We start from the raw sequence: 19906 nt of genomic DNA, 5'->3' as shown, positions 1-19906 counted from the left end.
GACTAGAGAGGAATTTTTAGCAGCTCTAAATTGGCATATTTGGTGAGGTGGTGTAGAGGATGGAGGACTGAACTTGGAATCAGGAAGACCTAAATTCAGATCTTGCCCAAGATGCTTAGTAGTTGTACAACCACAGGCAAATCATTTCATCTCTCAGTCTCAGTTCCCCATTTATAAAATGGAGGATAACAGCACCTACCTTGCCAGGTAGTTGTGAAGGTCAAATGAGATTATACATGTAAAGCACCTTATAAATCTTAAAAGTATGCCATAAATGTTCACTACTATCACTATATGGTAGCCCCTATCAGGTTAAACTCAGTTTTGCCTGTTTCATCACTGGGACTTTCACTATTTCTTAAGATTCAACCCAATCCATTTCTCTGCATTTCTAGCTATCCTTATTCAGGAGATACCCTCCTCTCTCTGCCATTCCTGTCTCCAAATATCTGAATGACCCATCCTTTAAGGCTCAACAATATTGCCATATCCTGGCTTTCCTTATTTTCCCTGGGTAGACAGTTGCCTTTTTTTCTTCTCCTTGAATCTCTCACAGCATTTGATTTCTGCCTCTTCTATGAATAAAACAAGTTCTGTTTTATAACAGCATTTTGGCATGCATGTCCTCTCCCATATTACAATACATATAAGTTTCTAAAGAGCAGTGTGTGTTGTATTTGTCTCTGGACTTCCCAGTGTCTTGTACACAGGAGGGGTTAAAATAAATGATTACTAAAATGAATTCTAACAAGATTCGGTACTAAAATGATCAACAATTCTTGGTAGGGGCCAACTGTTTTCTTACTTATGGGCTTTGGAAATCCCTCGTCTAATAGTGTGGGTCATCTGGTAAAACTGATTGTCAAAGTGGGTTTAAATAAGCATTTTTTTAAAGATTCGGGCAATATTTGTGGAAATTCATATGCATTATCTGTTTGACTCCTCTGTAGTCATATATTAACCTTCAGCTGAAAGTCTATCTTCAAGCTTATGTAATAACAGGTTTGGTTTGGTTTTGCTTTTACTACAGATTCATAATTTTAACAGAACAAGAAGGACTCATACCTTCTAGCAACACAGATCAGCAACTATTCTGCCATTTCAAGTTTTAGAGAATGGCCTGGATTATCAAGAGGTTAAGTGGGTTGATTCAATAAACAATATCTTCAAAACACAGTCAGTATGTGTCAGAAGAGGGAATGAATCCAGGTCATCCTGACCCCAAGTCTGCCTTTCTCTCCATTACACCAAGATGTCTCTCAGTAACAATTTGTTGAATAGGATTTGGAACAATTAAGTAATTTGCTTAAAATACGTTTCTATTCAAGACAAAGTCATGAGTTTGAGATTTATACAAGCAAAATAGGTAAGCCTTGAGCATATCCACTTTTGAACATTCTCATCAACCTACTGTCAAGTCCAGAATGCTGGTGCTATATGTGGGACCATACGATTGAATATGTATAGCTCAGCACAACTAATCAATATTATTAGAACCAAAACAACAAAATAACATACACGTCTTCCTTCAAGGTGCAGCCCAAACACCACCTTCTGTAAGAGGTTTATTTCTATTCTCCCTGAATGCCAGTGTCTTCTATATGGTCACCATATATAAAGTATCCAGATTATCTTGTATAGACTTACTCCTCCATTAAAATGCAAACTCCTTGAGGAAAGGTATTATTTTTGCTTTCTCTTTGTATCACTAGAGCTTCTTCTCAGGGCCTGAGCCATGGTAGGCATTTAATAACTGTTTATTGTTTCACGTCCTACAGGGCATCTTTGAAGGAAAAAGAGAGCACATGTATGGTCAAACAAACTGCAAGGACAGGCTTACAAGTGGAGGCATGTGTCCTCGATGCATCTGGCCAACCATGACCTGCTGCTGGGGGGAGGGCATACTGCCAATGTTGAAAGTTTCTGGTCCACTGGAACCAGAGCGCATGACAGCAGGCAATGCCACTGAGCCATGTTCTACCTTCCCTGTTCGGTTGAACTGCTGCTGTAGGATTGTGGACCTGGTGAGGAAATTTTGAAGTGTTTAGTTTCTGTCATATAGGCACTTGTATAGAATATAGTTTCCTTTTAAGTAACAAAATAATGTAAAATATCACAAGCATACCTTGCCTCATACAATAAATATGTTCCTGAAAAAAGTTTCATGCCAACTAAATTTCAGTAAATTGAATTGTATTTTGGAATGTTATGAGAGTAGTTCACATGGAGAAAGCTATGTCCATTCTATGAAAAATCAATCTCAGAAATACAAGTAATCACCTCTTGCTTTATCTGTTACAACTTTGATATTTTTATGTGGGTGAATTCCTAACATACAACAGTATGTGGTATCATGTTGGCAATCTCTGTGAGCTGATGTGTCATCTTTTGTCCCTTGGTGAAAGCTACATATTCAACTTGAAAATGATGAAGTTAGTTAAAAACATATAAATGGAAGACTGAAGACCAATGAATAAAATGCAACAATGCTGAGTTGTCAAGGAAAGCCTTTACATGTCCGGCTTTAGCATTTCAATATCTAAAAATCTCATTAGACACAGCATAACAGCATTATGTTATTTTCCATTGAGTAAAAAGTAAGTAGGAATTTGGTCATCCAAAACTGGGTCACGTCCAAGAGGCACAGTGCCCATCCTGTGTGTCAGCCCTTGTGGAACGATCAGATGAAACTGAAATAGATCTGATGACCCAGGGAGTCAGCACCCACACCATCAAAGCTCACTCTCTGGGAGTGGGAGTACTCAAGGGTTCCCAAGCAGTGGAACCCCTCTCTCTTTGATGAAGCTGAATTGGGGCAAGGAAAACAAGGTGGTTATGTGATGGGTTAGCAAAAAGCAGTAGACAAGATCCCGTTAGTCTGACAGATGTCGTCTGAACTCCTGCTCCTCTCTATCAAGCATGAAGGAAAAAGAAAAAGGAGCTACTCTATGGGTGTTTCTAGTTGCATCTTCCCTATCCCCAGGAACACCAAAGAGTTCCCACCCTAGGCCAATGAGAAAGGGTTGCGATGGTGGTGAGATTTTCAGAAATGGTATTGCTTTAAGGACAGGGCTCAGGCAGGAACAAGGTGCTCTATGTGGGGAATGCTAAGAGATACTGGCTAGGGTCATCTGAGGCAAGTTCCTTCCCTACCAAAATACATCATCTTAATAAATACCAGCAGTGAATTTGCTCATTTACATTTGCTGGTCACTTCCAATTCCAAGAATTTATAGTATTTTTGCCACAGGCCAACCAAAAACTTTTTTCACATCAGATTGAATTCCAACTTCAGCACTAATACTTGGGAAAAATCAGAAAATAACTGAGAACATGTTAGAAAGAGTGGGGTGGGGAAATGGCAGAAACTGGGGGAAAAAAACCAATGGAAAACATGATTATGACTTGGTTATGGCCCATTGGAGGAAAAATATACATAGCGCCAGGTACTACAAAGAGATCCATTAAATAAAATAGATATCTGATAATTTTTTAAGAGACTTTATTGGATCAAAAAGCCACAGATACATGTAGAAGCTCACTTAGGAGCCATTATTTTGATACCAACCCAATTAACAAGATAAACGTGAACACAGAAGAGAGTTACCCAATGGCTGTTCTTCCAAAATGAAATCCCTTGCCCATCCCCCTCATCGCACAGCACTTTCTACGTTACCAACTGCCAGTACTAGTAATTACAGCAGAATGGCCTAGACTGGTTTCATTTCCTTGGATGATACCCTGAGGCAAATCAGGTACAACGTGCATTTACAGAGAATGAGAGAATTGAATCTGGAGCACAGTGAGTCCAACCAAAGCATGATGGAAAGAGAGTGTGTAATCATGTACAAAAGCCACATGGCTTCCTGCACACTCTAAAAAGCAGACATCTATTTTCAAATCCTACAATCAGATTACTTCTCTTAGTTAATGAGTAAAAACAAAAGCACAGCAAGGTAAATGCCAACTTTTAAATTTATATCCACCAGTAGGCAGGCGATCGTCTCTTAAGCCGTCTTACCAACGTCAATGAAGAACACAATGATTATTTTTTGTAAATGCTCCAAACCCAGTGCCCGCTTACTCACACATGAGGCATAGAGTGGTAAAGGCTCACACAAGTAGCTAAGAGTCAGAGGCAGGATTTGGAACACAGCTTTTACTGGATGACAAGTTCAGGACTCTTCTACCTCATTGACTATCATGCCATTATGACCTGTTGCCTTAACAGGTCTGTCTATGGAATGGAGTGAGAACAGGTGATTGGGGGACAGAGGGAGAGCTTGTCACTATGGGGATTTTCCTCAGATGCTTTTATAGTCCTGGGGATGTGGGAACAGTGAAGCAAATGATGCTTCTACTCAAGGTTTAAGTTAGGAAAAGTAGGGAAGGAAAGAGGTCAGAAGAAAGGCTGCTACTGTATTCTTGAGAGAATGGCTATAATATTCTGCTGGAAGCAAAGAATTTGAGGCTAAGGGTGGTGTCAGATGATAGGGATGATTTGCATAGTCCCAGAGACTAGGGACCCTGGGTTTGGCATTTCTGTGCCTTCCTCACCTTCGGGGGACAAGCCTGAAGAGGGCTTGGTCTCTGAGTTTCTGAGGTACAGTTTCTCACCTGATTCTTGGGGGCCAGTACAGGTCTCTAGGTTCTATTAACAAGATCTGGTTGAGGTCAGGGGATGCTATATCTGCTACTACTGTGTCTTCTACAGAGGAAAGGATACTGGATGTCATTCTATTCTTGGCTTTGCAACTTACACCTATGTGACTTCGGTAAGTCATTTAATCTTTCTGGGCCCTTTATATGTGTCTCTTCTGTAAAACAAGAGGGTTGGACTAGACGGTGCTTTCCAGTGCTGATCATCTAATCAATTTCCTATAATAAAGGTAATGTCTAGGGGAAATTAGCATGAGAATACAACTCCTGCTGTATCAGAACAAGGGAATTCACCATATTCTCTGTAATCTGAGGCAGGATTTCACTTTCAGTTTAACATCCTTCAACCCATAGAAATGAGTGATTTAATGTGACTAGAATTCAGTAGAAGATATCCCCATTTGACAGGAATAATGGGAGAGGAATCCAAAAGGAATAACTGTGTCCCTTTCTGTTAAACAGCAACTCTTTCCTCCATGAACAGAATACTTACTTTTTAGGGGAAACTGATTCTTCTAACATCGTTGACTCCTCATCTCCCTCCAATCCAAATCTATCTTTACTTTGTTTCTAGGAGAAAACACAAAACAAAATTCCAGAAAGCCAAACGAATGAATCCTTGAACCAGTCACTTCAGAAGAGTTACGCGTGGGAACAACGTAAGTCATGCAAGGCTGTTTTTCTAATCAAATCAATAAGTAAATACCTTCTTGAGGATGATGTCAATATAGCCTGCAATAAGTTGAGATATTTGCTCTCCTTCAGTCGTTTGTACAGAATAATAACTTTCCTGATACTCCCCAAAATCCTAAAGAAAACAGTATTAATAGATATTCTTTAAACATCAACAGCAACTTTTAAAGAGGGGGAAAACAGAAGATGGAATCAGAGAGACAACAGACACACCAGTTTTAGTGTAACTTTTACTTTTAATAAATTGATGGATTTTAAAAAATGCACATCCATCTAGGGCTCATATGGTTCAGTCCTGTATGAAATAAGTGCAGTGATGACTTCTGCTGGGGAAAGGGAGGTTTCCAATTATATAATGATATGAACAAATGATCCATTTAGGTAACTATTGGGTTTTTTTTCTCTTATCTCCTTTTTGCCCATGGCATTAACTGGATGGTTTATATAGATTCAAGGAAGGATGGGAGACTCAGCTGGTCAATCCACGGTAATAATGAAGAATCTACTGTTAAGTACTGTGATAATAGTGAAGTACTGTGATAAATGGTTATATGGAGTAGGTTCCTAAAAAATAATTGTAAGATTTAGTTACATAGAAGCATATACTAATGGTTAATATTTGTAAAAGATGGAGTACTATCAGCACTTTGGTGTTTCTATCATAACATGATTCAACCAGCCCCAAGCAGCCATATTTTCCTGGCTTTTTCAAGGTGAGTAAGTCATTAAATGTCATAACAAGTAAAACCCCAAGGTCCACCTTTGCCCTCTTATCCCCAGGCTTCCCCATTCTGACACTGTACCAGAGTAAAGCTTTTGGGTGATGCTGCCCAGCGCTTGACAGTAGTAAGAGGCCACTCTTGCAAGACTTCCTTGGTCTTTTCATCCACTCGCATAACTGAGTCCTTAGTGATGCCCAGCAATCTGGGGACCAATTTATTCTTACCCTTCATCTTTTCCTGAAATAGAAGATAAGACTTAATTATCCTGTTGAAGAAAAAAAAATCTATTTATATCTACCTACAGTATTAAATTGAATGTTTAATTTTATTTAACTTGTGTTGGATGTGGTCTGGGATAGAATGGACACTCTAAAAGTCAGCTTACTAAATCATGTCAATGAATTCATGGGATTTGAAGCTGGGAGTGAGCTTAGAGGTGCACCATGCATATTTTATACATGAAGAAAGTGAAACTGAAGAAGGTGAAGTGATCTGCTATCAGTCATATAGGTAGTACATGCAATATTCAAACTCACATCTCTGATTCTAAACCTACAGCTCTTTCTATGACTCCTCACTGTCTCTTCACCTTTGACCATCTACAATTCTACCTATAGTGACTTTACCTGCACTTGCTTCCATTGTGTTGTAGGCACTCTCTCTAGTAGTGTGTATCTCCATAACCACTGTCTTGCCCCTACCAGGAAACCTCCATGTTTCCTCCTTCCTTCACACACCCCCACTCCCAATATTTCTTTCTATACTCAGTGGTCTGAACCCTTGGGACAACTCTACTCCCAGGCTAAACCCCTAGACAATGAAAGCCTACCTAACCTTAGCTCAATGATGAACATATTTCCACCCTATCTTACCCTTCCCAACCAAGTAATTGGGAATCTCTGGCTACCATGGTTCAAACTCTGCTCTCCACCACCCAACGACTGCTCCTTTATTCCCCACCCCCATCCTATCCCCCTAAAGCCTATTCCAAAGCTGCCCAATCCTCCCTCTATGCCCTGAAAATGTGCTTCAGAGGTAACAAACTAGCTCTCATCTTAAATCTTTTTTCATTCTAACTTCTTGTATTTACACGGAGACCTGATTCCCTTCTGATGATACCACTTCCCTGGCTACCTTTTCCATCACTCATCATACTTCTATTCATATAACAAAATAACGGGTCAAAGTGGGGGAGCTAGAACACTCCTTGTTCCTGACTGCCACAATCAGGTTTTCCCTCTATCACTATCGCTCAGTCAGCCCTCTTCCTTTGAGGTTCATTCAATCTATACTAATCACTCAACTAGAATATGACAGTTATTGTTTACAGATCTCCACAATTTGTTTACACAATCTTCCTCTCCTCCCCATCTCATGTCCTCACACTAGAGGATTTTTAACATACATTGATATTCCCTCAAACACCCTAAGCCCCTCAAAGTCATCAACTTAGTCATTTTCCATGACCCACTCCTTCATCCCGCCTCATCCACACATACATACGCTCATACCCTTGATCTTGCCATTATCATAGTTGCTTAATATCTGTGGTTTATGAACTCCGAAATTCCTTTACCTGACCATGATCCATTGTCACTTCTGCTCTCCCTCACAACTACAAAGTATGCTTTATACTGTGACCTTCAATACCCTACCCCTCTGTTCTTTTCCAAGCCATTACACCTCTACTGGCTGCACTCTTTCCCCATCTTGTCTTCTTGGTGAACCAGCTGCCAGTTCCTTGCCCCCTTATTCTATTGACGATCTTGCCCTGCCAAACCCCAGGCTTTGATTACTCCCACCATTCACTGCCTTCACTCCCTTCGCAACCACTCACATGTGGCTGGACAAAGCTGGAAAAAGCGCAAAATGATGCTGAGTGGGAACACTTCAAATTTAGGTTTCATAATCTCAACTAGGCTCTCACTGTGGCAATCCTTCTACAAGTGCTTAATTGACTCATTATTGCATTCACTGCAGTGGTTTATGCATACCTTTTTATCCCCCTCAAATTTCCCATAGCTCCCCTATTCCTACCCACTCAGTTGGGTACCTTGCCTCTTATTTCACTGAAAAATTTAAGACTATTAACTAAGAGCTCCTTCTTCCCTCCTTTCACAATCACTCAGATGCCTTCCACCATCTCCTCCTTCATTCATTCTTGAAGAGAAGGTCCTTTTCCTTGTCAAGGAAAACCCTCTACATGCACAAATCATTCATTCCATCCCATCTCTCTAGCATATTGGCTCTTCAATGATCATTCTCTCATTACTCTCTTCTCTCTCTTCGCTGCTTAGTATGGTCTACAAACATGCACATGTCTCTCCCATTCTCAAAAATCCCTCACTTGAGCCATCTATCTTCATCCCCACTAACTACCTCCTATATTTCGCCTCCCTTAAATGGCTAATCTCCTTGAACAGATCATCAGCAATGTCACCACTTACTTGACTCTCACTCTTTTCTCAACTCTCTATAGTGGGGTTTCCAACTCCATCAAATAAAACTGCACTCTTCAAAGTTATCAATGATCTATCTCTCCAAATCTAATGGGATTTTCTCAATCCTCATTTTTCCTGAGATCTCTGCATTTTTTGCTGTTCTTTTTCCTTGATCTTCTTCTCTCTAAGCTTTCTTGACACTGTTCTTTCCTAGTTTTTTGACCTATCAGGCTGGTTTTTGCTGGTTGCTCAACCAGGTCATGCCCATTAACCAAGTATATCCCCCAAGACTCTATTCTAGACCTTCTTAGTTTCTCCTTGTTTATCATCTTTCTTGTTGATTTCTTTCAATCTTTCTGGGTTCAATTACCATTTATATGCAGGCATCAAACCCTAACCTCTCTCCTGACCTCCAATCTTTGATACTGAACTACTTATTAAACATCTCATACCTGGGGTCTGGTAGTTATCTTAAACTCAACAAATTCAAAAATTAACTAATTTTCTTTCTTCTCAAACCCTCTGCTCTTCCCAACTCCCTTAGGGTTCCACCATCTTCTCAGTCACTTAAGTTCACAACTAAGTATTATCCTCCATTCCTCACTCTTTCTTATGTCCTACAGACAATCAGATGCCAAGTCCTGTTATTTCTATTTTCCTAACATCTTCTGCATATGGTTCTTTCTTGTGACATTGCCACTACCCTGGTGCAAGTCCAAATCACTTCAGAGAGAAAGGCAGGTTTGTCGAATGGCAGAGGTAAGAGTTTTTCCAAAAAAAAAACTAGGGAAGATGGGCTGTTTCACGAGGAAGGGATGGAGACTGGACCTGTGATTTCACTAATAAATGGAACTCACAGATAAGGAAGCTCCCTTTACCAACACAGGTCAGCAATTTATAGCTTTGGGTAGTTGCTCAGAGCACAGAGATATTAAATGACTGGCAGAGGGTCATCCAGCTAGTAGGTATAAGGGGTAGGACTTGAATCTGGTTCTTCCTGGCTCTAAGGTTGGTTATCTATCTCCTTTGCCACACTGTATCTTAAAGGAAGCTTGTTCCAAAAAGACCAGATACCATTGAACATATAGTGGTCCCTCTGAGAAATTACCTATCTATCCATGGAGAGAATGCAACAATTTGTTCAGGCTGGGAACCTGTTGGGAAGACAAATGTTTGCAATCCATAAATATCCACTTCCTGTTCCCTATCATTAATAACTCCAGCTATAAAAGAGCTCTCAGCTGCCAGGTGATATGGTTATCACATATGATGGAGGAGACATGGCAAGGACACTCAGTTCCCTCAGCAGCAGGGATGGGCTGGCTGGCTGAGTGTGTAGGGTATGGTATGAATACAGAAAGTAAAAAACACATGAAACAGAGGACAAAGACAAAAGAACACAGACAGATACGAAGGGCAATGTTGGTAGCATGTTAAATGATATATGCTAAAAAAAGTTGCACGTTGTAGATTTATTTCATATGCTTTCCTCTTCTAATGCATCCTTTATATATATATGCAGATATTAATATTTCTTGATGACTATCAAGGTCATAATTAAAACAAAAAAAGGTGTACTTTAACTGGGATGGACCTGAATGCCAATACTTGGGCCTGAGTCCTAGTGAATGATCTCCATATAGTGATCTCAGTACTTTCCAAATTTCTTTTTTCTCACCTACCTCTTTGCCACCCTTGAGGAACCTCTGAGAATCTGCTCTTCTGATTGGTAACTCCCTCCCTGGGACCACCATTTTAGGAAGGTCAAGAGCCTTGCTTCATCTCATATATACATGAATAGCTCCAGACTTCTCTTTCTCTTTACCTATTGTCTTGCTACCTTCCTCTCACCCCCAATTTCCAATTCCCTTAAATGTGTTATCTTCCCCCATTACAATTTAAACTCTTTGAGAGTAGGGTTTGTCTTATTTGCTTGTATTTGTATCTTAGCACATTGCAAGTACTTAAATCCTCTATCTACCTATGCATAGACATCTATCTAGGCCCTTGAAATTTTTGAGAGGAATTGAGAATACAGATACATATGGAGAAGGTGAAGAGATTCATGCATTATTATTATTATTCATTTATGTCTTTGAGGCCTGATTATAGTAGGTTTGATTCCCTACTCCCATTCCAAAGAACCATGATATCAGTCAATCAAATATGTATTAAATACTTACTATATGCCAGGCACTGCGATAAACACTGGGAATACAAGAAAGGAAAATGATAACCTCGGCCCTCAAGGTGCTCACAATGAAATTGTGGGGGGAGGGGAGAGGAGACAGTACCCCCCAACATCCCAAAAAGTCAGTGACTTCTGAACACCTATCTACATAAACAATAACTGCCCTCTGCTTTGTACACAGCATGTAATCAATAAAGTTCCTAAAATACTCATAGTAATTCAGGAGATAAAAGTAATATTGATAAGAATAAGCATGGCATGTTGACTATATTAGACATGAGCAAAAGTAGAAAGAGGAAAAAGCCAAGTCCAGTTAGCAGAGCTGAGAAGAAACATGATTTTTTGGTACTGAGAATCATTTTTATTTTATTTGGCCTTTAAAAATTGTCTATGGACACATCATAAATAGACAAATATTATTTACTAAGGTAAAAAAAAAAACCTCACAACTCAATGTGATATTTTCCTGAGGGGAACAATTTTTCTCTCTCATAGCTTTCCATGCTTAGAAAATTGTTGGGGGGGCAGAGCCAAGATGGCAGGGTAGAAAGAAGCATATACTCTAGTGCTTCCCCTACAGTCCACAAAGTACCTGTAAAAAATGACTCAACAAATTCTAGAGCAGCAGAAGCCACAGAATGGCAGACTGAAAGAGATTTCCAGCCAAAGTTAACCTGGAAGACCAACAGGAAGGTCTATCCCAAAGAACACTGACCAGAGCAGAGCCCCAGGGGGAGGAACAGGACCAGAACAGGCCTCCAGGGCAGAATCTCCAGCAGGGAGGGTCCCAGATCCCTCAACTCACATGCACCAAAGAAGTTTCAAAAGTCAGTGTGGGAGGGCTTTCCTAGCTGGGCAAGAGGGGAGCGGGGTCCCCCCCCACTGGCCCCAGGTAGTAGTAGAGGAGGCAGCAGTAGCAGCAGCAGCAGTAGCAGCAGGTGGGTTGCTACTGTGGCCGTGGCAGCAGCCTGAGTCCATTGTCCTAGCAGATCAGCTTAAAGCTTCTGGAGGAATTGAGCAGGGGATCTGAACCTCAGCCCTGAGCACAGTCCTGGGTAGAGGAGGAGCACCAGGACCCTCCTCTGGACAAAGGATTCAGAAGCCAAGTAACTAGCTGGGAAAATGCCCCAAAAAGGGAAAAAAATAAGACCACAGAAGGTTATTTTCTTGGTGAACAGGTACCTCCTTCCATCCTTTCAGATGAGGAAGAACAATGCATACTGTCAGTGGAAGTCAAGGCTTCTGCCTCCAGTACCTCCAAAATGAATATGAAATGGGCTCAGGCCATAGAAGAGCTTGAAAAGTGAGTCAGAAGCTTGCTAAAGGAGAACCAAAAAAATGCTGAGGAAAAATAACACCTTTAAAAATAGGCTAACTCAATTGGAAAAAGAGGTCCAAAAAGCCAATGAGGAGAAGGCTTTAAAAAGCAGAATTAGCCAAATGGAAAAGGAGACTCAATAGCTCACTGAACAAAATAGTTCTTTAAAAATGAGAGTGGGGTTCAGGGAAGCTAATGACTATATGATAAACAAGAAGTTACAAAACAAAACCAAAAGATTGAAAAAATAGAAGATAATGTGAAAGATCTCATTGGAACAACAACTAACCTGGAAAATAGATACAGGAGAGACAATTTAAAAATTATGGTACTACCTGAAAGCCATGATCAAAAAAAGCATCTAGATATTATCTTTCATGAAATTATCAAGGAAAACTGCCCTGATATTCTAGAACCAGAGGGCAAAAAAAATATTGAAAGAATCCATCAACCACCTCCTGAAAGAGACAGAGAAACTCCTAGGAATATTGTGGCCAGATTTCAGAGTTCCCAGGTCAAGGAGAAAATATTGCAAGCAGCTAGAAAGAAACAATTTGAGTATTGTGGAAATACAATCAGGATAACACAGGATCTGTCAGCTTCTACATTAAGGGATTGAAGGGCTTGGAATAGGATATTCCAGAAGTCAAAGGAACTGGGATTAAAACCAAGAATCACCTACCCAGCAAAACTGAGTATAATACTTCAGAGGAAAAAATGGTCATTCAATAATACAGAGGACTTTCAAGCATTCTTGATGAAAGACCAGAGCTGAATGGAAAATCTGACTTTCAAACACAAGAATCATGAAAAGCATGAAAAGGTAAACAGGAAAGAGAAATCATAAAGGACTTTCTAAAGCTGAACTGTTTACATTTCTACATGGAAAGATAATATTTGCAACTCTTGGGACTTTTCTCAGTATTTGGATAAGTGGAGGGGTCTCACACACACACACAGACAGACAGAGAATAGAGGTTGAGTTGAATCAGAAGAGATGATATCCATAAAAAAATAAAATTAATTTAAATGGTGAGAGAGGAAAATATTGGGAGGAAAAAGGGAGAAATGGAATGGTGTAGACTATCACTCATAAAAGAGTTAAGAAAAATCTTTTCGAATGGAGGAGAAAAGGGAGGAGGTGAGAGGGGAAAAGTGAAGCTTACTCTCTTCACATATGGCTTAAGGAGGGAATAACATGCTCACTCAGTTTGGTATGAAAATCTATCTTACAATACAGGAAAGTAGGGGAGAAAGGGACAAGTGTGGTGAGGGGGATGATAGAAGGGATGGCAAATGGGAGAAAGGAGTAACTAGAAGTAAACACTTTTGGGAAGGGACAAAGTCAAATGAGAGAAGAGAAAAAAGGGGGCAAAGGGAGGATGGAGGGCAATATAGTTAGTCTTACACAACATGACTATTATGGAAGTCTTTTGCAAAACGACACATATATTATAGCCTCTATTGAATTGCTTGCCTTCTCAGTGGGGATGGGAGGGGAGGGAGGAAGGGAGAGAAGTTGGAATTCAAAGTATTAGAAACAAATGTTGAGAATTGTTATTGCATATAACTGGGAAATAAGAAATACAGGTAATGGGGTATAGAAATTTATCTTGCCCTACAAGAAAAGAGAGAAGATGGGGATAAGGGAAGGGTGGGTTGTGACAGAAGGGAGGGCACATTGAGGGAATGGGCAATCAGAATGCAAGGTGTTATGGGGGTGGGGGAGGGGAGAGATGGGGAGAAAAATTGGAACTCAAAATTTTGTGAAAATGAATGTCAAAATCTAAAAATAAATAAAACTTTTTAAAAAATATAAAGAAAAAAATTGTTATCATTTTTTCTGCTAAGAAAAAATAGATACAAAGAAGATGCCTGTTGATTAAGGAATAGCCAAAGAAAAACTGTGGTTCGTAACTATAATGGAAAATTATAACTGTGCTGTAATAATGAGTAATTATGATTAATCCAGAGGAGCATGGAAAGATTTGAATTTATCGAAAGTAAGAAGAACTTGGAAGAAATAAATAAATATGTGTGTATGTATATATGTAGATACACATATATTTGTGTGTATGTGTACATATATGCACACATACATTTGCATACCACACATATATAATGACAACCTTGTAAAAGGAAAGAACAACAACTGAAATCAAATGTTGTGAAATTAAAATAACCAAGGTTATTTTTAAGGAGACTACCATTAAGGTACCCCCTCCCCTGTGATTCTTGGCAGAGGTGAGGGACTAGGGTTAGTTTTGTCAACTTTTTTTTCTTTTTCTTTTATAAAAGATGGCTCTTTGGGAGAGGTGGGGAAAAAGTATAGTGGGAAAAAAAGTGATGTCAAACCAAAACATTTGAACAAAATTTGTTTTTATAAATAAAAATTTCACTTTTCCTAAAATTATTAAAAAAAAAAAAGAATTGTTCCTTCTCACCTAGTAAAAATAATTTCAGCAAAGAATGCAATCTTGAGGACCATGAGACATACCACAAATCCTAAAACAATGATGAGAATGTCACAGTTTCAGTTTTCTTAATCAAGGGACAATATTTCAGTGAGACAGAGTTTAATAAAATTTGCTGGAGGGTTTGGGAAACAGAATTTGAAGAAAGAAATACAGAATGCATATAATGAAACAGTTACAACACTAAATGGGCCTTATGCATATCCCAAAGGGTTCAAAATATTGGCAAGGGAAGAACAAGGCCTGAAAAAAATGAGTAGCTCCATGAAGGGGGGCATTCAACCCAACGTGGACCTCATTGCTTAATCTAATCTGGCTCTAGAAGCAATAGACAGATGTCAGGAGGGAGGTGTAGAGGCTGCAGTCAGTTAATCTGCAAGCACAGCGCTAGCACACACAGTTGACTGGACCCAGGAAAGGATGAGAGATAAAATATGGTTTGCAGCTGTTCCTTCCATCCTTCTCGTTCTTCACAACCCCCACCCCGCATTTGCAAAGCTCCGTTGTAAGGGGTGCCTGTATGAGGAGCAAAGAAACCTGAAAGATTACTTTAACACATGTCAAGATCACTCTCGCATTCAGAAAGAAGCCATTGTAAATAAGTCAACAAATTAAAATGGAGCTTCCTATTAGGAACCATCAGCAAAAAAATAAAATATAATAAAGAACCCAAAGAATACTGAAAGTAGCAGCTGAGACTATCATTATGGGATAATCCATTTACAATTCCTCCTCCCAAAACCCAGAACAGCTGGAGAGAGTTAAAATGGTGAATAGAAAATATCTGCATAAAGAACTTTTTTTTTCTTTTTAGAGCAAACATATTTGCTGAAACTCAAATATCTGATATACAGCACAGTCAAAACGAAATTAACAAATTACACATCCAGCCACCCCCCCCACCCTTCCCCTAAGAAATTCAGAATAAAGTCACTATATACCACTTCAAGAGAATTTTTTATTAAGAGTTTATTATTTAAATCCTGCCTTTTCCAAGGAAACTTTCTCTATGAGGACTACTTTCCCTTTGACTTTCTTTAGAGGTACATGTAGCTAGTTTATATTATGAGACATGCATTTGTGTGTTACGCAAAGAAGGTGTGGAATCGTTTAAGTCACACTTTCTCCATCTTTCTCAGTCATCCCTCAAACCTTCAGCTAAAATTAGGTCATTTTCCTAGAAAGTCCTGCAATTACTATCCATTCCTTCTGATATTAGCAATGCTGATAACTATTCTCAATTTATTTTTGGAGAGGAAAAATAAAAGCATGTGCAAAGTATCAGGAAATATGTGTGTGTAATTGTGCACATCCATGTGTGTTTGTGCACTGAACATTCCATCAGAGATCTATTGCCAGGCATAGTGAAACTGCATTTCAATTCAGAGGGTTCAAATCCCAGCTCTGCCAGTGACATCATCTTGGACAAGTCACTTACTCTCTGGGGGACTTGATTCTCTTATCTGTAAAATGAGGGTATTGAATTACATGCACTCTAAGATCTATTCCAGCCCGAAATCTATGATCCTATAATCCTTAGGAAGCTTATGCCACTCATAGTGGAACAAGTTCTCAGGCAGAGTCTGAAGATGAGCAGATTTAGCAGAGAGTGTGTGACCTAGAGATAACACTTCCTCTCTGGGTTTCAGGTACCTCACCTGGAAAATGGGACCTGCTAAAATAATTTCTTCAGGACCTTCTAGTTCTGAAATGCCACAATCCTGAGAATCTGCAGAACTGCAACAGGGTTATAAAAGGAAATCACTTATATTGAAATAAAGATGGAATTTTTCCCATCTGAGTTTACGGACACTCAGAAATCTAGCCGTAGACTCTTTGTGGGCCCAGAACCCAGGCTAAGAGCTTCTACATATGAAATGAAAAGCCAGGCCTATTATTGTTTATAAAAACAAAAAAGATTTTCAAATAAAAAGTTATATTTAAGTGGCCTGCCAACCTGCTCTATTTTTGAAATTTATTTTGAACACTGATAAAAGTGAATGAAAGACAAAAGGCCCTGTTTCTTCATCTTGATCAGAGCCAGTGAATAAAAAGTCAGAAAAAGGGAGAGGGGTGCCAACTCGAAATCCTATCCATACATTTGAATAATATATGGCTCAGAGTGACAAAACCGGATAGGAAAGGACATCTAGCACTTCTCCCTATGAAGTAAGACTCAATAGATATGCCTTGCAAAATGATGCAAAAAACATTAATTCAATATAGAACACTGCCAGATTTTATTATACTTGACATATAAAACAGATGGTAACACCACGAAGGGAAGAAATCCTTATGATTATGCAAAAACAAAACATGAGTAACTTCAATAAAACAGTCCGACCAGTCCTTCAGACAACCCCCCAGGAATTTTCAATTCTATGGGATATGATTCATATACGCAACATAAACGTTTAAATGTTTCAGCTCATTAAAATTTCAGGCTTTTTTAATTTATAGTTTTTAATATATGAATATAAATATTGGTAAGTTAAACTATTTGGAAACCACTCACTGGTTTTTCTCTTTACTTGCTAAAGTACTCCAGTATCTCCGTTTCATAATTTAATACCTAAATTAAGTTTCAGAATTTAGGACTTGGAAGGACCATTACTTAGAGGTTTAGAATTCTGGCTCCCTCAGCTCATTTAGAAAGCACAGAAAAAGCATAGAAAAAGGAATCATTTAATAAAAGATTAAAGCTTTAAGTATTCCATTAACATTTTACAAAAAAAAAATATGTAGAATTAATGGAATTCCAATGATTAAAGTCAAATAAAAATGTATGTAAATATCATTGATAGATCCCTCCCTTTCATCTCTAAAATTGGGAGAAAAGAAACTCAAGATGCTTGAATTCCTTATCTTTTCTTAAAAGCTCTCTCAAAAACATTTTACTGGCTTGAGAAAACCTTCAGGACACTGTTCCAACACAAAGCCTTCACTTCCTACTCCCCCGGACCTCCACCTCTGTCCCTGTCTTAGAGAAAATGGTCAAAGCAATAACTGAACTGTTCTATATTTTTTAATCACTCTTTGAGATGTTATCTGATAGTATTAATTTTTAAACTTTAGTGTATTGATTGAGTTTCCCTTCAGGAAAGACCTGAGTTAAAACTTTCCTCTGATGGTCACTATTAGATGACCTTGGGCAAGTCATTCAATCTCCTTTGCCCTCACTGTTCTCATCTATAAAATGACTGGGCTGGTTTAATAACCTTCAAAGTCCTTTCCAATTCAATATCTGTGATCCCCTGATACTCCATTTATAATTTAATACATATTACTCTAGGATAGCTAGGTGGTGCAGTGGGCAGAGTGCTGAACCTGAGAAGTCAGGAAGAGTCATCTTCATGAGTTCAGACACTAGGTGTGTGAGTCTGGGCAAGTCACTTAATGCTTTCTGCTTCAGTTTCCTCTTCTGTAAAATGAGTTAGAGAAGGAAATGACAAACCAGTCCAATACCTTTGTCATGAAAACCTCAAATAAGATAATGGAGAGTTAGCCTAAAAAACGACTCAAAACAACATACATTACTCTGAACCCATTTCTTATCAGTTTGCTACAACCTCTAATGTTTCTGAAGTATTTTTTATTTGGTAAGAGCATTACCTTAGGTAATATGATTTATACTATAAAAATACAGGTAATGGGGTATAGAAATTTATCTTGCCCTACAAGGAAAGAGGGAAGATGGGGATAAGGGAAGGGTGGGTTGTGACAGAAGGGAGGGCACATTGAGGGAATGGGCAATCAGAATGCAAAGTGTTATGGGGTGGGGGGAGGGGAGAGATGGGGAGAAAAATTGGAACTCAAAATTTTGTGAAAATGAATGTCAAAATCTAAAAATAAATAAAACTTTTTTAAAAAATAAAAAGAAAAAAATTGTTATCATTATTTCTGCCAAGAAAAAATAGATACAAAGAAGATGCCTGTTGATTAAGGAATAGCCAAAGAAAAACTGTGGTTCATAACTGTAAGAGAAAATTATAACTGTGCTATAATAATAAGTAATTATGATTAATCCAGAGAAGCATGGAAAGATTTGAATTTATCGAAAGTAAGAAGAACTTGGAAGAAATAAATAAATATGTGTGTATGTGTATATGTAGATACACATATATTTGTGTGTATGTGTACCTATATGCACACATACATAGGCATACCACACATACATAATGACAACCTTGTAAAACGAAAGAACAACAATTGAAATCAAATGTTGTGAAATTAAAATAACCAAGGTTATTTTTAAGGAGACTACCATTAAGGTGCCCCCTCCCCTGTGATTCTTGGCAGAGGTGAGGGATTAGGGTGTAAAACACTGTATATTACATCATATTGGTTAGTTTTGTCAACTTTTTTTTCTTTTTCTATACTATAAAAATTATTTGTGCACAAGAAATTAATTGTGTATCTGGACATTACCTGTATTTCTTATTTCCCAGTTATATGCAACAGAGTTCTGTGGCTTCCAGATACACAATGTATATTAATGTACAATGTGTATTAATGTATAGCAACAAACTCTGTTGCTATGAGATTCTCTTCATTGATATTGCTGACTGTACAGCATACTAATTTTTTTTAATTTCATGTCTTGATTTCTCAGGGATCTACAGAGCCATGTGATTTTGCTTGGTTCAAAAGTTATAGCAGTTTCTCTGTGCCCCAGAAAAACAACAATTATTACAATAATTGTTTCCCAAAAAGTTTTCTCTTTTCAATTTGATGATAATGGGAGTGAGTAGGATGGTGGATACTGAAAACAGAAAAATCCAAATAAATACACAAAGTACGAGTTTTTTCATTGAAAAATTAGTTGAATGATACAAGTTTTTTCTTTTGACAAGGTATCCAAATGTTGTTTAACTGAATATCAAACTGTGTGAAAGGAAGGATGGTGTAGCAAGTAGATGATGAGAAATGGAGTGAAAAAGAACTGAATTTGAATTTTGCCTCAGAAACTTACTACCTCTGTGACCTTGAGCAAACCATCATGGTATCAGTGAATTCATTTATAAAAGAAAGATAATAATTGTACATAAAGGTTTGTTGTGAGAACTATAAGAGATAATAAATGCAAAAGCACTTTGCAAATCTTAAAGTACTCTATAAATATGAACAATTATAAAGACAATGATTAAATTAACTAAAAATGCTTCCATCGGCACAAAAAAAAAATGTAACTATGTTCATTCAATACATCAAAATTGACCCTTACATAATTACACAGATTTTCCAAAGGGGAAACAGATTAAGTAGAAGTACAATTATGAACCCCATTACAGTAAATGGTTCCTTCACTCTTACGAGTTGCTTCCGTCACAGGTAGCAAAACTGTTTGCAATACCTTTCTCTGTTTTGCTTGCCTTTGTCTTAGAAGATCAGTTTCTGGTCAGTTGGTC

General features: G+C 38.4%; 1 protein-coding gene across 11 annotated transcripts in view; it reads right to left on the bottom strand.

Moving 5' to 3' along the window:
- Nucleotides 1-19906, bottom strand: part of TLN2 (talin 2) — a 565589-nt gene that overhangs the window by 198014 nt on the left and 347669 nt on the right. For all 11 annotated transcript variants that reach the window (XM_072612946.1, XM_072612883.1, XM_072612950.1 and 8 more), the window contains 4 exons: nt 6156-6311; nt 5366-5467; nt 5153-5229; nt 1841-2021 (listed from right to left, as the gene is read on the bottom strand). In XM_072612946.1, the coding sequence (XP_072469047.1) occupies nt 1841-2021; nt 5153-5229; nt 5366-5467; nt 6156-6311 (516 nt within the window). The remainder of the gene's footprint in view (nt 1-1840; nt 2022-5152; nt 5230-5365; nt 5468-6155; nt 6312-19906) is intronic.

Source organism: Notamacropus eugenii, chromosome 1, assembly GCF_028372415.1.
Source record: "Notamacropus eugenii isolate mMacEug1 chromosome 1, mMacEug1.pri_v2, whole genome shotgun sequence".
Classification (NCBI taxonomy): Eukaryota; Metazoa; Chordata; class Mammalia; order Diprotodontia; family Macropodidae; genus Notamacropus; species Notamacropus eugenii.
The sequence above is the reverse complement of the archived record's forward strand: the minus strand, read 5'-3'. Positions and strand labels throughout refer to the sequence as shown.